This window comes from Sander vitreus, chromosome 18, assembly GCF_031162955.1.
Source record: "Sander vitreus isolate 19-12246 chromosome 18, sanVit1, whole genome shotgun sequence".
In the NCBI taxonomy this organism is placed as follows: Eukaryota; Metazoa; Chordata; class Actinopteri; order Perciformes; family Percidae; genus Sander; species Sander vitreus.
The window spans coordinates 15,589,558-15,605,947 of record NC_135872.1 but is presented as its reverse complement, the minus strand read 5'-3'; the positions used below and the strand labels follow the sequence as shown (position 1 = coordinate 15,605,947).

Sequence of the window (16,390 nt, the reverse complement as noted above, 5' to 3'; positions counted from 1 at the left end):
TGAATTAAATGTTATCAATCTCTACTAATGTGTTATGTTTTGTATCAAAATAATTTTGTATCAAAGTAATTGTAGAAGCATTTTTTTCACTATAGTTGCTGCTGCTGCCCTCAAGGAATATAGTGGCAGCTGTGCCTGTTCACACCTTGCCCAAAATAGGTTTTACACTGTTGACATAGCAACCAAGTACCCTTCTCCTACGGGCTTTGAGGGTATATCTGCTCTAAGTTTAACTTTTTAATATATATATATACATACACACACAGAGTTATTATAACCACGTTCACATCATCAGGCCAAAGTAATATTTGCAATTCTCTGGGATTGATTGAACTCTGGCAAAATATTACAAAAACAAGCCGCCTCAGCCTTTCTGGAGCCCAAAGCAACAGCTGAATTCCTCCCCTCAAAGGGAATAAACACATTTCAGCCATTAATGTTTCAACACAACTCTCCTTTGGCTCTCAGCCAACATAATCATTACCTGAGAGACTAACCTAAGTGCCTCTTGTCTCTTTGATTGACAGGGGAGCAGGGAAAGAAATACAGGCAAAATTCCTGCTATCACTATTAGCAACTGTCAAGTTTTGAAGAGCTCTACACACTTTCGCTCACTTTCACTCTCATCCCGTTAGTTTCTTTCTATTCTGGTCGTCTGACGGTGTCAGCGAATCGCGCGCCAAGCTGTCATCCCTTGCTGACCTATCACAGAAGATGTTTTTTGCAGCTGAGCCCCAGGCGCACACGGGCACGCACACACACACCACATACACTCCAGCGTCTCCCTTTGAGGGTGCCTACTCTCTGCAATACACACATGAAGACACACACTCTTCTCCCCTCCCCCCCCCCCCAAACACCCACACCCACCACCACCAAGCATGAGGAATGTTGATGGGACAGAACAAGTGCAACCTGTCTGTCAGCATCTGCTGTGATGAGTGGAGCGTACCAACTCTAAAAGTAGGGGTGGGGAGACAGAGAAGTGAATTGGGAAAAAAGGATGTGTGTAAAAACTGAAATGGTTTCTGAGATAAGAGGAAGTAATGTCTCTCGGATAAGACAATAATTTGTTATAATGGTGATGTCATGATGATAATGTTGTTATTATCTACCTCTTCCATTAGGACCCTCCCATGGCGGTAACACTGGGTCTGAGGATGGAAGAGATGATCTTCAACTTGGCTGACACACACTTATTCTTTAATGACCTGGAGGTGAGACACATCAGACTGGCACTTACAAAAAGACACATTTTAAATTAGTCAAGGGCATGTTGAAAGGCTTGGAGTTTTTTCTTGCACATTATTCAAATTTTGCACAAAGCACAACAATAAGAACTTAAGTTTTTTTTTTTTTTTTTTTTAAGCCAGGCATCTGTCATTCAGTTAAATACTACTACTGCCTTCTAGTGGTGTAAAGTGATGTAACACACCACTTAATGTCAGGGCTGCACCATGTTTATATTATAATTTTAGTACATGCTGTTTTGGTATGAATGTTTATGGTAAATGGATTTATGCATTTATGCATTGGAAATCTATCTATACAGAATACAGTACTACTTAATACAGTTTATAGTTACTATGTATGTTGTGTTGCTGTGTATGGTATTAGTACCTTTTTATTTTAGATATTTCATGCTTCATTTGTATATATTAAATGCTCATATAGCATACACATTTTTTTTAAGTGTCTAATCTATGCATCTGTTTTTGTACTTTTGCTGCTGTAACACTTAAAATTTGCACAGGAGTGTGATCAGGTACATATTGATGATGTGTCATCAGACGACAATGGCCAGGACTTAAGGTAAGAATTGTACAATGTCAACAGTGTTGATGTTATTTAATTGTTTGTTATTCATAGGATAATCATTCACAAATTACAGTATTTGTTTTCTGTTGTTTGGCTCTTAAAGTAGGTATCATATTTTAAGGATGCAATATATTAATTTATTAAAAATAGTCAAATGTATATCTTTTTCTTTGCATTTTAAAGGTACTAATGAATTGTATTCTTACAAGTACGGTTATGTTTATAGTACTGAATAATGAAAATAACCATTTGATCTTTTTGTTCTACCAGAGCAGATTTTTTAAATAAAACATATCGTTATTATTGACAGTACTTACAGTTTTGCAACTGATGGCTTCCATGCAGCTGCAACCAGCGCCAACCTGTGCCTGGCTACGGGGGTCCGCGGTGGGGTCGACTGGATGAGGAAACTGGCCTTCCGCTACCGACGAGTCAAAGAGTTGTATAGCACGTACAAAAACAATGTGGGGGGTAAGCCAATCTGACGGGAGTTTGCTGGACACCAGGGACAGACCAGAGGGTGACAGAGAGGGGAAGGAGTTGTTAAACTGCAGATTAAAGTTGTGTCTGAAAAGATTCCAAAAATGTATTAAAATAATAAGCTTGTTTCATGTTTTTCATATATTCTGGACAGAGGCAGCAGGGTATAATACTTCTAATAAAATAATGTTAAATGTATCTGATACTATAGCTGAAAAAAAGAGATTAAAAACCTGGAATTGGAAGCCACATTCTGAAGACAAGTAATAAATAAATTCTAGTGGACAATAACATCCGGTATATAAGATGCATACAGTATATAGGCATACTGCACATGAATATAATAAAGAATCCAGTCAATCTTCATAAAAAAACAGCAAACTACTGTATATAGGGTTTTATTTCTTTTTTGATCAATATGGGTTCATGAAAGCAAATATAAATAACACAACTGCTGTCGGCTGATATTTTAGCTAATTCACAATACAGTAATCATTTTTATTTTGCCAATTTCAGGAAAAAATGTAAAATATATTTAGTGTTTTCTCCTGACATTTATTTAGTAGAAACTATTCTAAAAGTGTTTATTTACATTAAGGCTTCTGTAAATGAGGTTTGGCAGCTTTGTACAAATATAACAGCCATTAAGCACAAATTAAATATGTGAGGAAACTAAAACTTCATCATTACAGTTTGTAATAGATAACACCTAAGCCAATATTACATTAAAAGGCCCACATAACGACTTTATGTGGGTCTAACCCTAGAGGACTTTGCTTATTGTGTCTTTACCTTTCCTGCTGTGTGTGAGGCCTGATGCTGTGAGGGTTTACTAAGGTCATACTGGGTTTTAGGTCTGCTCGGTCCTGCTAAAAGAGACGCCTGGCTGCAGCTCAGAGCAGAGGTGGAGGCTCTGACTGACTCCTGGCTCACCCACGCACTCAAGTCCCTGTCCATCATCAGCTCCAGGTGCCACTTTGTTACATTTATTCATTCTTTCACAGAGACTGTTATCACTCTCCTAGTCCTCCCCTCCGTTAATTAATAAGGTTGAGATTTAGAGCGTGGGAACTAATCCATATTCAGCATCAAAGGACATTAACCCATGATCCATTCATCCCTCTATCGATCCGTTCATCTATCCTTCCTTTACATAATACGCTCTGCTCTCCGTCTGTGTCCCACAGGAGTAACTGTGTAAACGTGTTGGTGACCACAACGCAGCTCATACCAGCGCTGGCTAAAGTTCTCTTATATAGTCTGGGATCTGTTTTCCCCATTGAGAACATTTACAGTGCAACAAAAATAGGTAAGGCACATACACTCTTGCGCACACACGTTACATACATTCTAAATAATAATCTCATATGGTAATTATTTAATGTGGAACTGGCTATATATTTGATTTATGGTATTTTAACAGTTCAAAGGGCACATTTATTTAGCTGGTTATGCTATTTTGATGATTCTTCACCTATTCCATATGTTACTGATATCCTGTTTCTTGTTATGATATTAAACATATTGCTTTAGTTGGGCTAAGGTTCAACGAACGGCTGATTGGGAATGTTTGGAGAGAGAGAGAGAGAGAGAGAGAGAGAGAGAGAGAGAGAGAGAGAGAGAGAGAGAGAGAGAGAGAGAGAGAGAGAGAGAGAGAGAGAGAGAGAGAGAGAGAGAGAGAGAGAGAGAGAGAGAGAGAGAGAGAGAGAGAGAGAGAGAGAAACCAATTCACATTAAATCAGCAGATCATGCTGGTTACAACTTGGCCAAACAAACACACACACCTTGAGCAAGAGGCTATCAAGTACTAATAATAATGGTATTTATTAACAAGTGCACTGTGAACATTGGGCATTTACAACTTAAGATTGATCACAATATGTGACAGTTTGTGTTTTTTTATATAAATTTCTATGTGCAGTGAATATAATTAAGCTATGTGAAATGTATACTTTTGCATTGTAAATGTAAAGACTTCCACTATCCCAAAGTGGCATTGGGTTTGTGATTAAAAAACATAATATAACTGGAAGTAATGCAAACTTGTGCAGCCAGCCTCTTTGCTACAGCATCGGACCTCATACATCCCCTGATTGTAATGATTTACTGTGTTGACAATTGCTTAAATGTCACTGATGTGGCACAACAGTAACGGCTGTGTTAAACAACCACATTTTTACATGTGGTAGATTGTAGATAAAGAAAACACACACACACACACACACACACACACACACACACACACACACACACACAGGTGTTTTACTTATTTAGCCTGATCAGAGCTCTTCATCAGAGACTGAGCTTGAATGATATCTCTCTGACTGGCCCATTAGGTGTTAGGGAAGTTAAACCCTCGTTATTCTCATTGGTTCATAACGTTGGTGACCTTATATTATTCCAGCAGAGCTCCACCCAATTTCTACCTGAGCAGAAGTCTAATCAGCCAGAACAATTGAAAGCACCTTTGTGGGTGTGCAGGGTCTTTAATATGCCATGTTTAATCCCCAGCTCACACTGACCTAAACAACATTATATTCATTATCATCATTATACTCAACTCACATTTGGTTCTGATCTGGCCTTGAACAACACGGACACTCGTGGGATCTTCCAGGCCGGATGCCCATATTCTGAATGGACTCCATTAGCCTGAACCTCAGCCGGTTACGGCAATGTACCGCAACTGCTGTGGCCAACACTAAATCGTATTTAACCTTACAATCTGAACAAAGGAAACAAAACAACTCAGATTAAAGAGCCAAAACATTCAGGAAAGAAAACTCAAAGCCAAGTGTGTGTTTGTGAGCTTATGTTACACCCAGTTCAACGCCACGGTGCCTTGATTCAAATGGACGTAGCAATGTGGTGACCATGACAACCACCGGAGGTTTAAGACACAAGCAGACTGCATAAGTGTTTCAGGTCAGATGCCATATCCCAGAAGCTCATGGAGACATTACTATGCATTTGGAATGACTCTATATGCAATTAGCATTGTGTATGTTGTACAGGAAGAAGGCTAAAGGTTAACAAGGGGTGTGACTTCTGACTCACAACCACGTTTGCTTTTCGAGTTGTCGTGGCAACCAGATTTATTGTATTCTTCTGAATTGAAGTACCTCTCAGTATGCACCATGTGCATGTCAAGATTAATTACTATTATAATTAACTATCTGTCATGGGATAATTTGTGTGTGTGTGTGTGTGTGTGTGTGTGTGTGTGTGTGTGTGTGTGTGTGTGTGTGTGTGTGTGAGAGTGAGATGCAGACAGCTCTGCCTCTTCATGTGTTTTATTCCCATCTACACAACAAAAGAAAAACCTGTGAAAGCCATTTGTTTGTCTCCAGGCAAAGAGAGCTGTTTTGAGCGTATAGTCTCCCGCTTTGGCACTAACATTACATATGTTGTGATTGGCGATGGGAAGGATGAAGAGCATGCAGCCAGCCAGGTAAACAAACTTCTGAACTTTGACCCCTCTGACCTTGTGACCCTCCTTCCTCCCCCTTGTTTATTTGTTTTTTTGCAGGAAAAGAGAGTTGCTTTGAACGCATAATGCAAAGGTTTGGCAGGAAAGTAGTGTATGTTGTAATTGGGGACGGTGTGGAAGAGGAGCAGGCGGCCAAAAAGGTAATGGACCCTCACTGTGACCCCACCTACTCCACACAGTGTGAGCTCTGATTGGACGAAGCCTGCCTTTCTTTGCTGTAGAGGATTTGTGTTGGTTGTTTACTTTTTTTCTGTTCTACTTGCTGTTGCTTCCCCCCCCCATCACTATGGAGTGACAGGAGACTTTTGATTGCAACTTTCAGGGTGAAAATTTGAGATTGAGGCTTGGCTAATGTTGTACATTTTGCACCTACGTTTGAAAGACAAATATACTAAATTTGGGAGCCACCTGCAGCCACATTTTCATAATTTACTTCCTCGCTCATTTTGATTTGTGTCACGTTTGACATTGAAAAAGAATGGCGGCCAAAATGTATACAGTGATTAAGCTTTGAACAATCTCATATGTTGAGAGCAATAAAGTTTTTTTCCAGTGGTGTGTGGAATCTTATTTTTCATTGATACAGTAGTTTATGGAAGAGAAAAGCAGAGTTAAATCACAAAAAAGACAAGTAGTGCTAGGACATATTTCCTTAAGTGTGAATATAAATCCCATCTCTTCTCCAGCTTTGGGTTTCATTCATAATGCTGGGTGCTGGGATTGTGAAAAAAATAGTTTGACATTATGGGAAATGCATATTGGCTTTCTTGCTGAGAGTTGGATGAAAAGATTGATACCACTCTTATCTTTCCCTTAAACATAATGCTACAGACAGTTAGCTTAGCATAAAGGCTGGAAGCAGGGGGGAAACAAATGTAACAAAATCAGCTTACCATTGTCTTTAAAGCCCACTAATTAACACAGTATACATCATTTGTTTAATTAAAACAAAAACCGCAGTGTGAAAACAACTGGACGTTTGTACGGGGAGCTATATGCCATCGAAGTTATTCTGGTTGCCTGGCAACCTCATGGTGAAGACAAGAGCTGGTTGGCTTAGTTTAAGCTTGTTGTCCCTTGTGAAACCACAAATTGTCATTTTTACACTTTTGTATGGATTAAAACAAACAAGAAATAAGATGTTAGCTTTAGATGTGTTTTTAGGTGTACTATTTTTATATCTTTGGACGGAGCCCAGCTAATGGTTTTTCCATTTCCAGTCTTTATGCTAAGCTAAGAGCTGCGGGCTGTAGCCTTATTGAACTGGCAGATATGAGCAGTATTGATCTTCTCATCTACATTAAGTCTCAGGACGAAAGCAGATAAGCGTATTTCCCAAAATGCTGAGCTCTTCCTTCGAGCCTTAGGATTGCATGGATTTTGTTTGCAGTGCTTTTGCAAAGCAAGCAGCAACAAGCTACTGTAGTGTAGCTAGCATGACTTAAGGTGGCGGTGTGCAGATACGGAAACAGTACGGCTGGTTTTAATGGTGTGTGTGTGTGTTTATTCTGCAGCACAACATGCCTTTCTGGAGGATATCCAGTCACTCTGACCTGCTGGCACTACACCAAGCACTGGAGTTTGAGTACCTGTAACTATTATAGCAATATGGACTCATGCAATGTTACCGTGGACATGGTCAGCCCCCTTCTTTTGTATAACTATTTAAGAACAAACAATACACTGCAATTGTTTTTGTGATTTTTTTTTCTCCTTTTTGTCTTGTCTTTTTGAACGTCTGGATTTACAAACTCTGAACGGTCTTAAGAAGCAAAGGAGAGGTTAAAAGGAGGTATAGAAAATCAGAGGTGACTCAACTACCCAGCTACCCCAATACTGGGAACGGACCGCTGTGAAAAACCCCTGTCTACTGTCCTTGCAGCTGTAGCAGACTAAAACCCTGGAAAGGCTTAAGACCTCCCTTGGCCTGGGAGGATGTTTTTTGGGAAACTCCTTGATGTTTGGTTTGCTCTGGGCCAACCAGCCCAGACTAGTATCAGTCCTGTTGTGGGTCACCTGGGACAAACTATCTTCAAACAACGAGGGCTTCTCTGTACAGGCAATGTGTGTGCGGGGATAACAAATGCTTTTTTTTAAAAGTGTTTTCTTCCTGGTGGTATAATCACAACACAATGCAGACTGCACCAGAAACTTGTGTAAATTATTTACAATAAACTTAAAGGGCAGTGGTGGATGTTTTTGTCAAGGAAAGGAAATTTTTGGGGTCTTTTTTGTTTGTTTTTTTCTCTGGATTTTTGTAATTGTTTGGGCGGGGAGAACTGAGGATGTGCGTCATGATGTGTTGTGCCTTAATGTGTTTGAATGTCTTTTCTTTATTCAGAAATGTCTATGTATGTAGATATAAAGGAGAAAACTTATCCAAATTACCTTTGCATCTTGTTTTTCCTTAATTACATTTTTAACTGACTAACTTCAGATTATAACCAAAAATAATTAATGTAGGGCTGCATATGTTAAAAAAGTCAATGTTTCCTGTTAGCTAATGGTAAAGCACACATTTTATAAATCAGAATTACTTAGACAGAAATGTCTGATGGTAATGGTTATATTAGTAGTTGTGAGTAATCAGACATCCCACAAACGTGTCCTCCTACAATTTGAGCTCAATCACTTCCGTGGCACTTTTACAGACTTTAACCACCATGAATTGTGCATTGTACACATTAAGTTTTGCAAGCTTAAATACAGTCACATATCTAAAGAGACCACAATTATATAGTAACGGCCAGTTATATATCCAAAGAGGGGACACTTCAGACAACTGCTTCATTGTATTGCTTTTATTGCTAGCCAATCCTTAATCACAACCTTGGCTTGAGACTCCTTGCCATAGTAGCCTACTGTAGACAGAGGAATACAGTTTGAGATGAGCTTGTATATTCCTGGCCAAAAGTAACGTTTTGTGGTTGTGGTTATTTAGAAACTAAATAAAAAGGGGCCCCGTTTAAATAGAGGTATGTTGATTTGAAAAAAACAGCAGACACAGTAGAGTTTAAGAGATTAATTACAGTAATACCTTTAATCATGGTGCTTGCTGTCATGTGTTACTATTTGTAGCCATTCTAAGGTACCCCAGACACCACATGTAGATGACGGGGCTCGTACCCTGGCTGTCATCTAGCCAAGAATTATCAACAACAGCTGCATGGCACGAGGCACAGCAACTGCACTTGACTGGCAGATCTAGTCTCAATAGAAATCTGTTTCAACAAAATGTTTAAAGGCACTTTGAAAACCCTGCAACAGATCATTTACACCGACGACGACACAGCTGCAACCCAAACCTTGCGGGGTTTGCCCTCACGATCTTGCACAGACCGACCCATTTGCCAGGATTCTCGTTATCAACCTGAAATAAAATTGAACAGCCTCTTTTAACTTGTAAAACAGGGCCACTAATGTAAAGATGTCATGAGCAGGCTCATTACCTTAATCAGGTTGATCTGATGCTCAGCACAGAGGGCCTCCACCAACTTGACGTAGGTGGGCTCATCACAGGTGCCTGCAAGGGCGCAGAGATGGGTGCAAAAAAACTTCTCTGTACAGGAACTTTGTGGTCGAGCACTGCATGGGCACATCACTCCAGCCATGGCTTGTGGTTTACAAGCCCTGGTCTGTCAATTTTCAGTCCGAGCACATCTGTCTGACGTGCGCTCTCTCCGACACAATAAACGACACACGCTAGGTAAATTAATTATAGGCATGTCTGGAGATTTGAATCAAGTTTTGCTGCTGTGCCTCATGAGTAAATGCATTCCTAACGGGGAGACACACTTTCACACGTGTTTCCTTCCTAGTGGTAGAACAATCGCAACACAACGCAGTCTTCATCAGAAACATGTAAATAATTTAAACTTGAAAAGGCAGTGTTGTATGTTTTTGAGACAATTCAATTTTTAAAGTCTTTATTTCTGGATTTTTTAAATCATGTGGGATGGAGAATTGAGGATGTCATGTGTTATGCCTTACCGTCTTATTCAGAAATGTCTATGTAGATACAAAGGTGAAAACGTATCCAAAAGCCTATGCAGCTCGTCTTCCCTAATGAAATGTATAACTGATCAAAATTCAGATGACCAAATCTAATGTGCTGCATTTTATTAAAAATGTCAGTATTTCCCATTAGCTAATGGTGAAGCACACATTTTATAAATCAAACACCCAGACGTTCCACAATTTTGTCGATTTGAGCTCAACACCCTTTAGTGGCACTTTTTATTGCTGATGTTTACCACCATGAACTGTACAGACAACACATTTTAAGTTTTGCAAACAAGCCGAGTACAGTAACATCTTGACATTTTATAGTGACTGCCAGTTGGATTAGTTGACTTGCTTGTTGTCAGTTAAATATCCAAAGAGGAATAAAGAACATTCAGACAACTGCTCCATTTCCACTTTGACATTTTATTTCTTGCTTTTGAAGTATTCCTCAATCACATCCTTGGCCTGAGACTCCTTGCCATAGTCCTGTAGACAGAAATATAGTTTGACATGAGCAGGTTAGAGACTTCAAAGCTCTAAATTACAGCTCAGGCAAGATTACTGGCCAATTAAGCAGCGTCCGTGTCATGTCAACCAAAATGTAATGCGACATGTCAGCTAGTGATAGTCAAATGAAGCTTTGAGAACCACTCTTTATTTTCTGAGCTCACTAGATGGCGCTCTGTTCAAAGAAAAAAGGTTAAAGGAATGGCAATTCAGTGTGTTTAACCCTTTATTGAACAGAGAGCGCCACCTAGTGAGCTCAAAATAAAGTCAGTGGTTCGCAAAGCTTCATTTGACCATCACAAATGTCAGCAAAGAGTCAACAGAAACAAAAAATACCATGTTTAATAGCGGGCCCATAAAAATAATGTGGAAATATTCTTTTGTGCATCATCACCATCTTACATCTTTGAGAACAAGAAATAAAAATAGACTGATGTTAATTGAAAGAAATATAGCCAGACAGCAGAGTTTGAAAGATGAATCACCGTAATGACCCATCAATCATGGCACTTGCTGTCACGCGTTACTATTTGTAGCCATTCTTAGGGACCCCAGACATCACAGGTAGACGACGGGGCTCGTACCCTGGCTGTCATCTAGCCAAAAATTAACAGCTGCATGGCACGAGGCACAGCAACTGCACTTGACTGGCAGATCTAGTCTCAACAGCAACGCGTTTCATCAAAATATTATCGAAGGCACTTCGAAAAACCTTGCAAAAGATCACTTACCTTGACAACGACACAGCTGCAGCCCACAACCTTGCGGGGTTTGCCCTCGCGGTCGATCTTGCACAGACCGACCCACTCGCCGAGCTTCTTGTTGTCATCAACCTGCAATAAAGTTTTAAGTCTTTTAAAATGTGTCACCTGATTAACATGGTCACTAAAATGTGGTCACAATTACTTTCAGTTTTTAAACAATACTTGTGCAGCAAAATAAAACAGCAGTGTGGGAACTCTTGGCTGTATCTCAGACAGAAATTGGGTAACAGTGGCAAACTCCTCATAGTATTCAGTAGAGGGAGCCAAATCATCATCAGAATTACATTGCAAATCATGCTACCTTTTAGACCACTTCCAGTGCAAAAGACACATCTGAAACAACAGCACTGGAAGTCAAACATGACTACTTCATATCTCACCAAAGATTTAATTTTATTCCATGTGAATTTGGCAGTATGCATGTCCCCCACACCTGATACTAAATCAGTCTGCTCAAGAGCAGGCTCATTACCTTAATCAGGTTGATCTGATGCTCAGCACAGAGGGCCTCCACCAGCTTGACGTAGGTGGGCTCATCGCAGTTGCCTGCAAGGGCGCAGAGATGGGCTTGACGCCTGCAAAACAACACTAATTAACTCGCAGTAAGGGCTCATTCACCATTTTGTGCATTTCAGAATTTGACGGCACATCTCAGACAGAAATTGGGTAACAATGGCAGGCTTCCACATAAGATTTCAGTAGAGGGAGCCACAATATCATCAGTGATACACCTCCTAAAGGACAAATGAAAATATTGATGAAGTAAAAATTAAAACATACTTGTCCAGGGCCTTGGCAGCCTCACGGATACCACGGGCGAGGCCATCGTGAATGAGAGCGGTCTTAAGCACTTCAGGGAGAGCAGTGTTGACATCCATCACACCTCCAGCAGCGACGCTATCAAAAACAGGCTTACATGTTTTTATGAAGTTTTACCAAAATAGGCATGACAAGTTAGTGGATTCCAGTAGAGCTTCCAGGGTGTCAGACTGAGGATCTCACTCATTGTTGAGTGAAGGGGTATCCGACAAAAGAAAGTAAAGTCATCAAGCACCAGAGAGCTCAGTTAAACAGATTGTATTCCTCAGAACAGCCAACCTTTCAAGATCAGTGGGATGACAAATCTAGCATTGTGTTAAGATGTTATGTTCATTTATCTAAACTGCGTGTGTTATCAAATTAGTTTCTCAGACTGCTTGTGTTGTGTTTAGCACACAGCACATAAACTGACATCTGTCCAACTGGTGTGACATTTAACATTTACCTTAATCAAATTTGCATGCGCTATTACATTATAGTGCTTTGAGCTCTTTCAGCGATAACGTTAGTACTTCTAAATTCAGGTTAACAGTTACTGCTTCAAAGTGGGAACCAGTTTTGCTACGTTTCATAGAACATTATTGCAGCCACTGACTTTGTTCATGTGAAATCACAAATGCAATGCTTGTTTAAATTGACGTAAGAGTAGAGCAAGCACACGGACGCTCAACTTTATGAGTTTTAAATACGTCCCCACACTTGATAACTGCGTATTGCCCGGTTTTACGTTACATGCAACTCTGCTAACATTAAGCTAGCATTAGCTCATGCAAAACAACAGTCTACACCTAACGTTAGTCACCCTACCAGTCATTGTACGCAACAAACCAACATAATTTAAAATTAGAGCACTGCCATCACCACTTTTCACAAAAAGTCAGCTCCCATTTCTTTGTTAGATATTCCGATTTTCACTGTGTAGGCTAGCGGCAGATAAAAGCGTCATGCTCACCCTTCCTCGGCCATTGTTGATTAAAGATGGATGGTAGGCTTACAAGTTCTGCAATAAAGAACAGATATGAAAGAAGAGTCATTAAACATTGCAAATAGCTCATAGTGATGCATGTATATATTAAGATGTTTGAATAATCCTTTGGATTGTGCCTGTAGCCGGAGAAACGTACCCTATCCTACTCTCGGGTAGCGGTAAAAGAGGACGTCATAAACTTGCGACATTGCTTTCATAGCACCAGGCCCCATCTGTGCCATACAGTGGTGTCCAAGTGGCGCCTGTTGTAGTTTCAATGTTCAAAATTACACAAACCATAAAATAACCATAATATAATCATATGAATAAATAGAGGCAACACATGTAATTAACTATGAAAGAGTAAAATAATGCAAAATAAATGTATTTTTTTCAACTCAATATTAGGAGACTAGGTTATTTATTCTTCCTTTCACAATGACAGAAACAAAGCACAAGTGCTAAAATCCCTACTCTCTAGTGCCTGAATTGACCTACTAAGTATTAACTTTTTCAATCTATCAATGTTAATTTTAAACTATAGGCTAAATGAAATTATGTCAGACTTACTTCATGGAAAAACATTTTACTGTGTTGTTATTCCACATTACACAGAGGCCCAAAATACACACACATGCACAAACAGGACCTATACATGCACTAATGGAGCATGGATGTAGTGGCCAGTGAAGGCGCCCCAAGCAGTTTGTGGGGGCTGGTGCCTTGCTCAAGAAGAAACTTTATCATTCGTCACATACAATCATACAGTACAATGTAGTGAAATTCAATCTCTGCATTTAACCCATCTAAGCATTAGTAGAAGTGGACAGCCACATAGCTTCCAAGTAGAAATTGGATTTAATGTCTTGCTCAAGGACACTTGGACCTCTGGCCGGAGGAGGCCAGGATCGAACTGACAATTTTGTGGTTGAGAGCCAACCCTCTTAACCTCTGAGCCACAGAATTGGCACCGCTCCAGCTACCAGTCCACACTCCATACTTTGTCCGTAAGGGGACTTGAGTCGATGACCCTCTGGTTGCCAAGCCCTGCCCTCAATACACTCTGTAGTTTATATAAAGTCCTACAACAGTGCAGTGTTACTGTTGTGTTAGTGTTCCTACAATTATTTTGTGGTTATTTCAGTCAGTATTAAGGGCAACCATGGTTAGACCGTTATGACTGTAAGTGTGGTTGTGTGTAGGTTTGGTGTCACTTTCAGATGTAACACTAATTGTGATCTGTTGCTATGCTGATGCTCCGATCTGATTTGCTAATACAGCTCCATGGACACTTTGACTCGCTTAGGTCAAGAGAAAAACCCTAGCTGGCCACAATAATCATTGTTTCTTAGACATTATGTTTACATTACTGCAATTACACTGTGATCTCACCTCACTGTCAAATCTGCAGATACTGTATATACAACTTACAGTATACCCGCCTTTCACAAAAATAAGACATAAAAAACTCATGTTAATGAGTGCAATAGGTAGAGTTCAAACAAGATTTTTTTTATTTTTAATCATACAAACTGTTCAGATGTGCAACTCCAAAAATTCTCATTAGGATTTCCCTGAAAAGAAGGCAAGTGCAAATGAAAAATGTACATTTCCTTGATAACCAAATCAAATAAAAGGACACAGAAATGTTAATATAGTATTTTATAGATTAATTGTTGTCCCATAGCAGGTCTCCATTCCTTTTAGAGTTTGAGAAACTTCTCTAAAGTTCCTTCCTCGACTGCACTGTCAAACGCATCATAGTCCTGACAAGACAGAAAAGGTGTTGGGGGTTAGGCATTTGGGGGTGGAGGGGATGCAGAGAGACAAAGAAAGTAGCAGTATATATATTGTAGAGACTATGTGCTGTGAATGTTATACAATCTTCTAAACATGAACATAAATATTTATACAATATTTTAAGTAAATCCATCCAATAGTTGTCGACTATTATTTACATCCCTAGAGCCATGCCGCTAGTGTGGCTAAAAATGATAATGTTTGAGGGAATAAAATGTAATGATCAAAGTTGCCCTCCTAAAGCCAGAGTAACTTTTCTGTCAAAACTATAGACTGTAAAAATAAGGTCACAACTAAATCTGAATGGAATGACAAATGACTCAAAACCTGCCAGGAGCAACCAGGACTGTGTGTGTTGGTGGAGTGATTAGGGTGTGTGCCAGCATACCTGTGTGTGTTTGTAGAGCGGGCACTTACGCATGCATTTGTGTGTGTGTGTGTGTGTGTGTGTGTGTGTGTGTGTGTAAAAAAACAATGTGGGTGGTATAATAGACTGTAAACGTATGTACGAATGTATTTAATTGCCGTTTGAACGCCCTAGACTACCAAAGTTTTGTTTCCTCTTTCCAGCAAGCGTGTAAATTATTTACATTCAGTTAGAATTCCATTAGTTTTGAGAAAGTGTTAAATTTTCAATACACATTATTATTACTTTTGTAGGTTATTGTGTGAGACCTACCCCACAGTAGTTGTTCCCATTGCATATTTGAGGAGGCAGTGCAGTCGAGTTCTTTGCCAGGTTCCTCATTAAATCCTTTTTTTTAGAATCCTCAGAAATGTCGACAGTTTCGTAGGCAATCTTCTTGCCATCCAGGACATGAAAGATTTTGTTCTGTTTTGTCTTTATCTAGAGAGGAGAGTATTTCATTAGTTACATTCACAAGAATATTAAATGAATGTGTAGCCCTTTGACTTATACGGTTATACTATACACCTAGTTCTCTTTTGCAATAACATTTGCATTCCTAAGATAACATAAACTTTATTAATCTCACACTGGGGAAATTCCTGAATGAATTAATGAGCAGCTACAGTTTGTCTACAGACTGTACTATGACGTATGATGTACCGAATCCAAAATGCCTTATATTTTGTTAAATGTTACCAATATGGCAATGTAATATGACTTGAAGTAAAATAATGAAGCAGGTAAGACTGCATACTGTACCTCTCGGGAACCGCTCACGTTGGAACAAAACACTATGACCGGCATATCTGCTATTTTAGCAATAACACTTTGATCTAAAGACAGATTGAGAGAAGTGCAGATACAGAAGGTTCCAGTATACTAAATGCAGGTATGTGGAGCTGGTTTGATGCAACAGCAGACAAGGTGAGCAGGTTTGGACACGGCTTACCTGCCTCCATAGACACACCCACTTGTGGGACTGCCATTCCAGTTGTAGCCTGCCTATGTCGATTGTGAAAGCACAAAACACACACACACACACACACACACACACACACACACACACACACACACACACACACACACACACACACACACACACACACACACACACACCAGTGGTGGAAAGTAACTGTACTGTCACTGTACATAAGCACATTAGAGGTACTTGTACTTAACTTGAGTATTTCCAGTTAATGCTACTTTAAACTTCTACTCCACTACATTTCAAAGGGAAATGTTTTACTCCAATTTAGCTGCTTCGTTAGATAATGATGATGATTATGTTTGTATTATTATCTATGATGATTAAAGGATTCACACAAATTAAG

At 39.6% G+C, this 16,390-nt stretch overlaps 3 protein-coding genes and 3 non-coding genes across 15 annotated transcripts in view; 1 reads left to right on the top strand and 5 right to left on the bottom strand.

The window, feature by feature from the left end:
* The window catches only part of eya4 (EYA transcriptional coactivator and phosphatase 4), a 46,969-nt gene extending 38,800 nt beyond the window's left edge, over positions 1-8,169 (top strand). For 7 of the 10 annotated variants that reach the window (XM_078275043.1, XM_078275049.1, XM_078275040.1 and 4 more), the window contains 7 exons: positions 1,128-1,217; positions 1,754-1,812; positions 2,129-2,289; positions 3,153-3,267; positions 3,486-3,607; positions 5,649-5,749; positions 7,303-8,169. In XM_078275043.1, coding sequence (XP_078131169.1) covers positions 1,128-1,217; positions 1,754-1,812; positions 2,129-2,289; positions 3,153-3,267; positions 3,486-3,607; positions 5,649-5,749; positions 7,303-7,383 — 729 coding nt within the window. In that variant the 3' untranslated portion in view covers positions 7,384-8,169. Of the gene's footprint in view, positions 1-1,127; positions 1,218-1,753; positions 1,813-2,128; positions 2,290-3,152; positions 3,268-3,485; positions 3,608-5,648; positions 5,750-5,827; positions 5,929-7,302 lie in introns of all 10 variants that reach the window. The other 3 variants (XM_078275042.1, XM_078275041.1, XM_078275047.1) reach the window with 1 other exon arrangement.
* A 2,027-nt stretch (positions 8,170-10,196) lies between these two features.
* Positions 10,197-13,070, bottom strand: rps12 (ribosomal protein S12). Its single transcript, XM_078274482.1, has 6 exons — positions 13,008-13,070; positions 12,836-12,883; positions 11,845-11,961; positions 11,537-11,639; positions 11,032-11,133; positions 10,197-10,279 (listed from the first exon to the last, which is right to left on the bottom strand). The coding sequence occupies exons 2-6, from the start codon at positions 12,847-12,849 to the stop codon at positions 10,217-10,219; spliced, it is 399 nt and encodes a 132-aa protein (XP_078130608.1). The 5' UTR covers positions 12,850-12,883; positions 13,008-13,070; the 3' UTR covers positions 10,197-10,216.
* LOC144533902 (small nucleolar RNA SNORD100) lies at positions 11,267-11,349 on the bottom strand. The gene has a single exon (XR_013503486.1). It is a non-coding gene; the product is annotated as a small nucleolar RNA SNORD100 (small nucleolar RNA).
* Positions 11,710-11,794, bottom strand: LOC144533901 (small nucleolar RNA SNORD100). The gene has a single exon (XR_013503485.1). It is a non-coding gene; the product is annotated as a small nucleolar RNA SNORD100 (small nucleolar RNA).
* On the bottom strand, positions 12,044-12,120 carry LOC144533897 (small nucleolar RNA SNORD101). Its single transcript, XR_013503482.1, has one exon. It is a non-coding gene; the product is annotated as a small nucleolar RNA SNORD101 (small nucleolar RNA).
* A 1,271-nt stretch (positions 13,071-14,341) lies between the features above and the next one.
* LOC144533243 (SH3 domain-binding glutamic acid-rich-like protein 3) lies at positions 14,342-15,986 on the bottom strand. Its single transcript, XM_078274483.1, has 3 exons — positions 15,819-15,986; positions 15,330-15,497; positions 14,342-14,616 (listed from the first exon to the last, which is right to left on the bottom strand). The coding sequence occupies exons 1-3, from the start codon at positions 15,861-15,863 to the stop codon at positions 14,554-14,556; spliced, it is 276 nt and encodes a 91-aa protein (XP_078130609.1). The 5' UTR covers positions 15,864-15,986; the 3' UTR covers positions 14,342-14,553.
* Between the last annotated feature and the right edge of the window lie 404 nt (positions 15,987-16,390).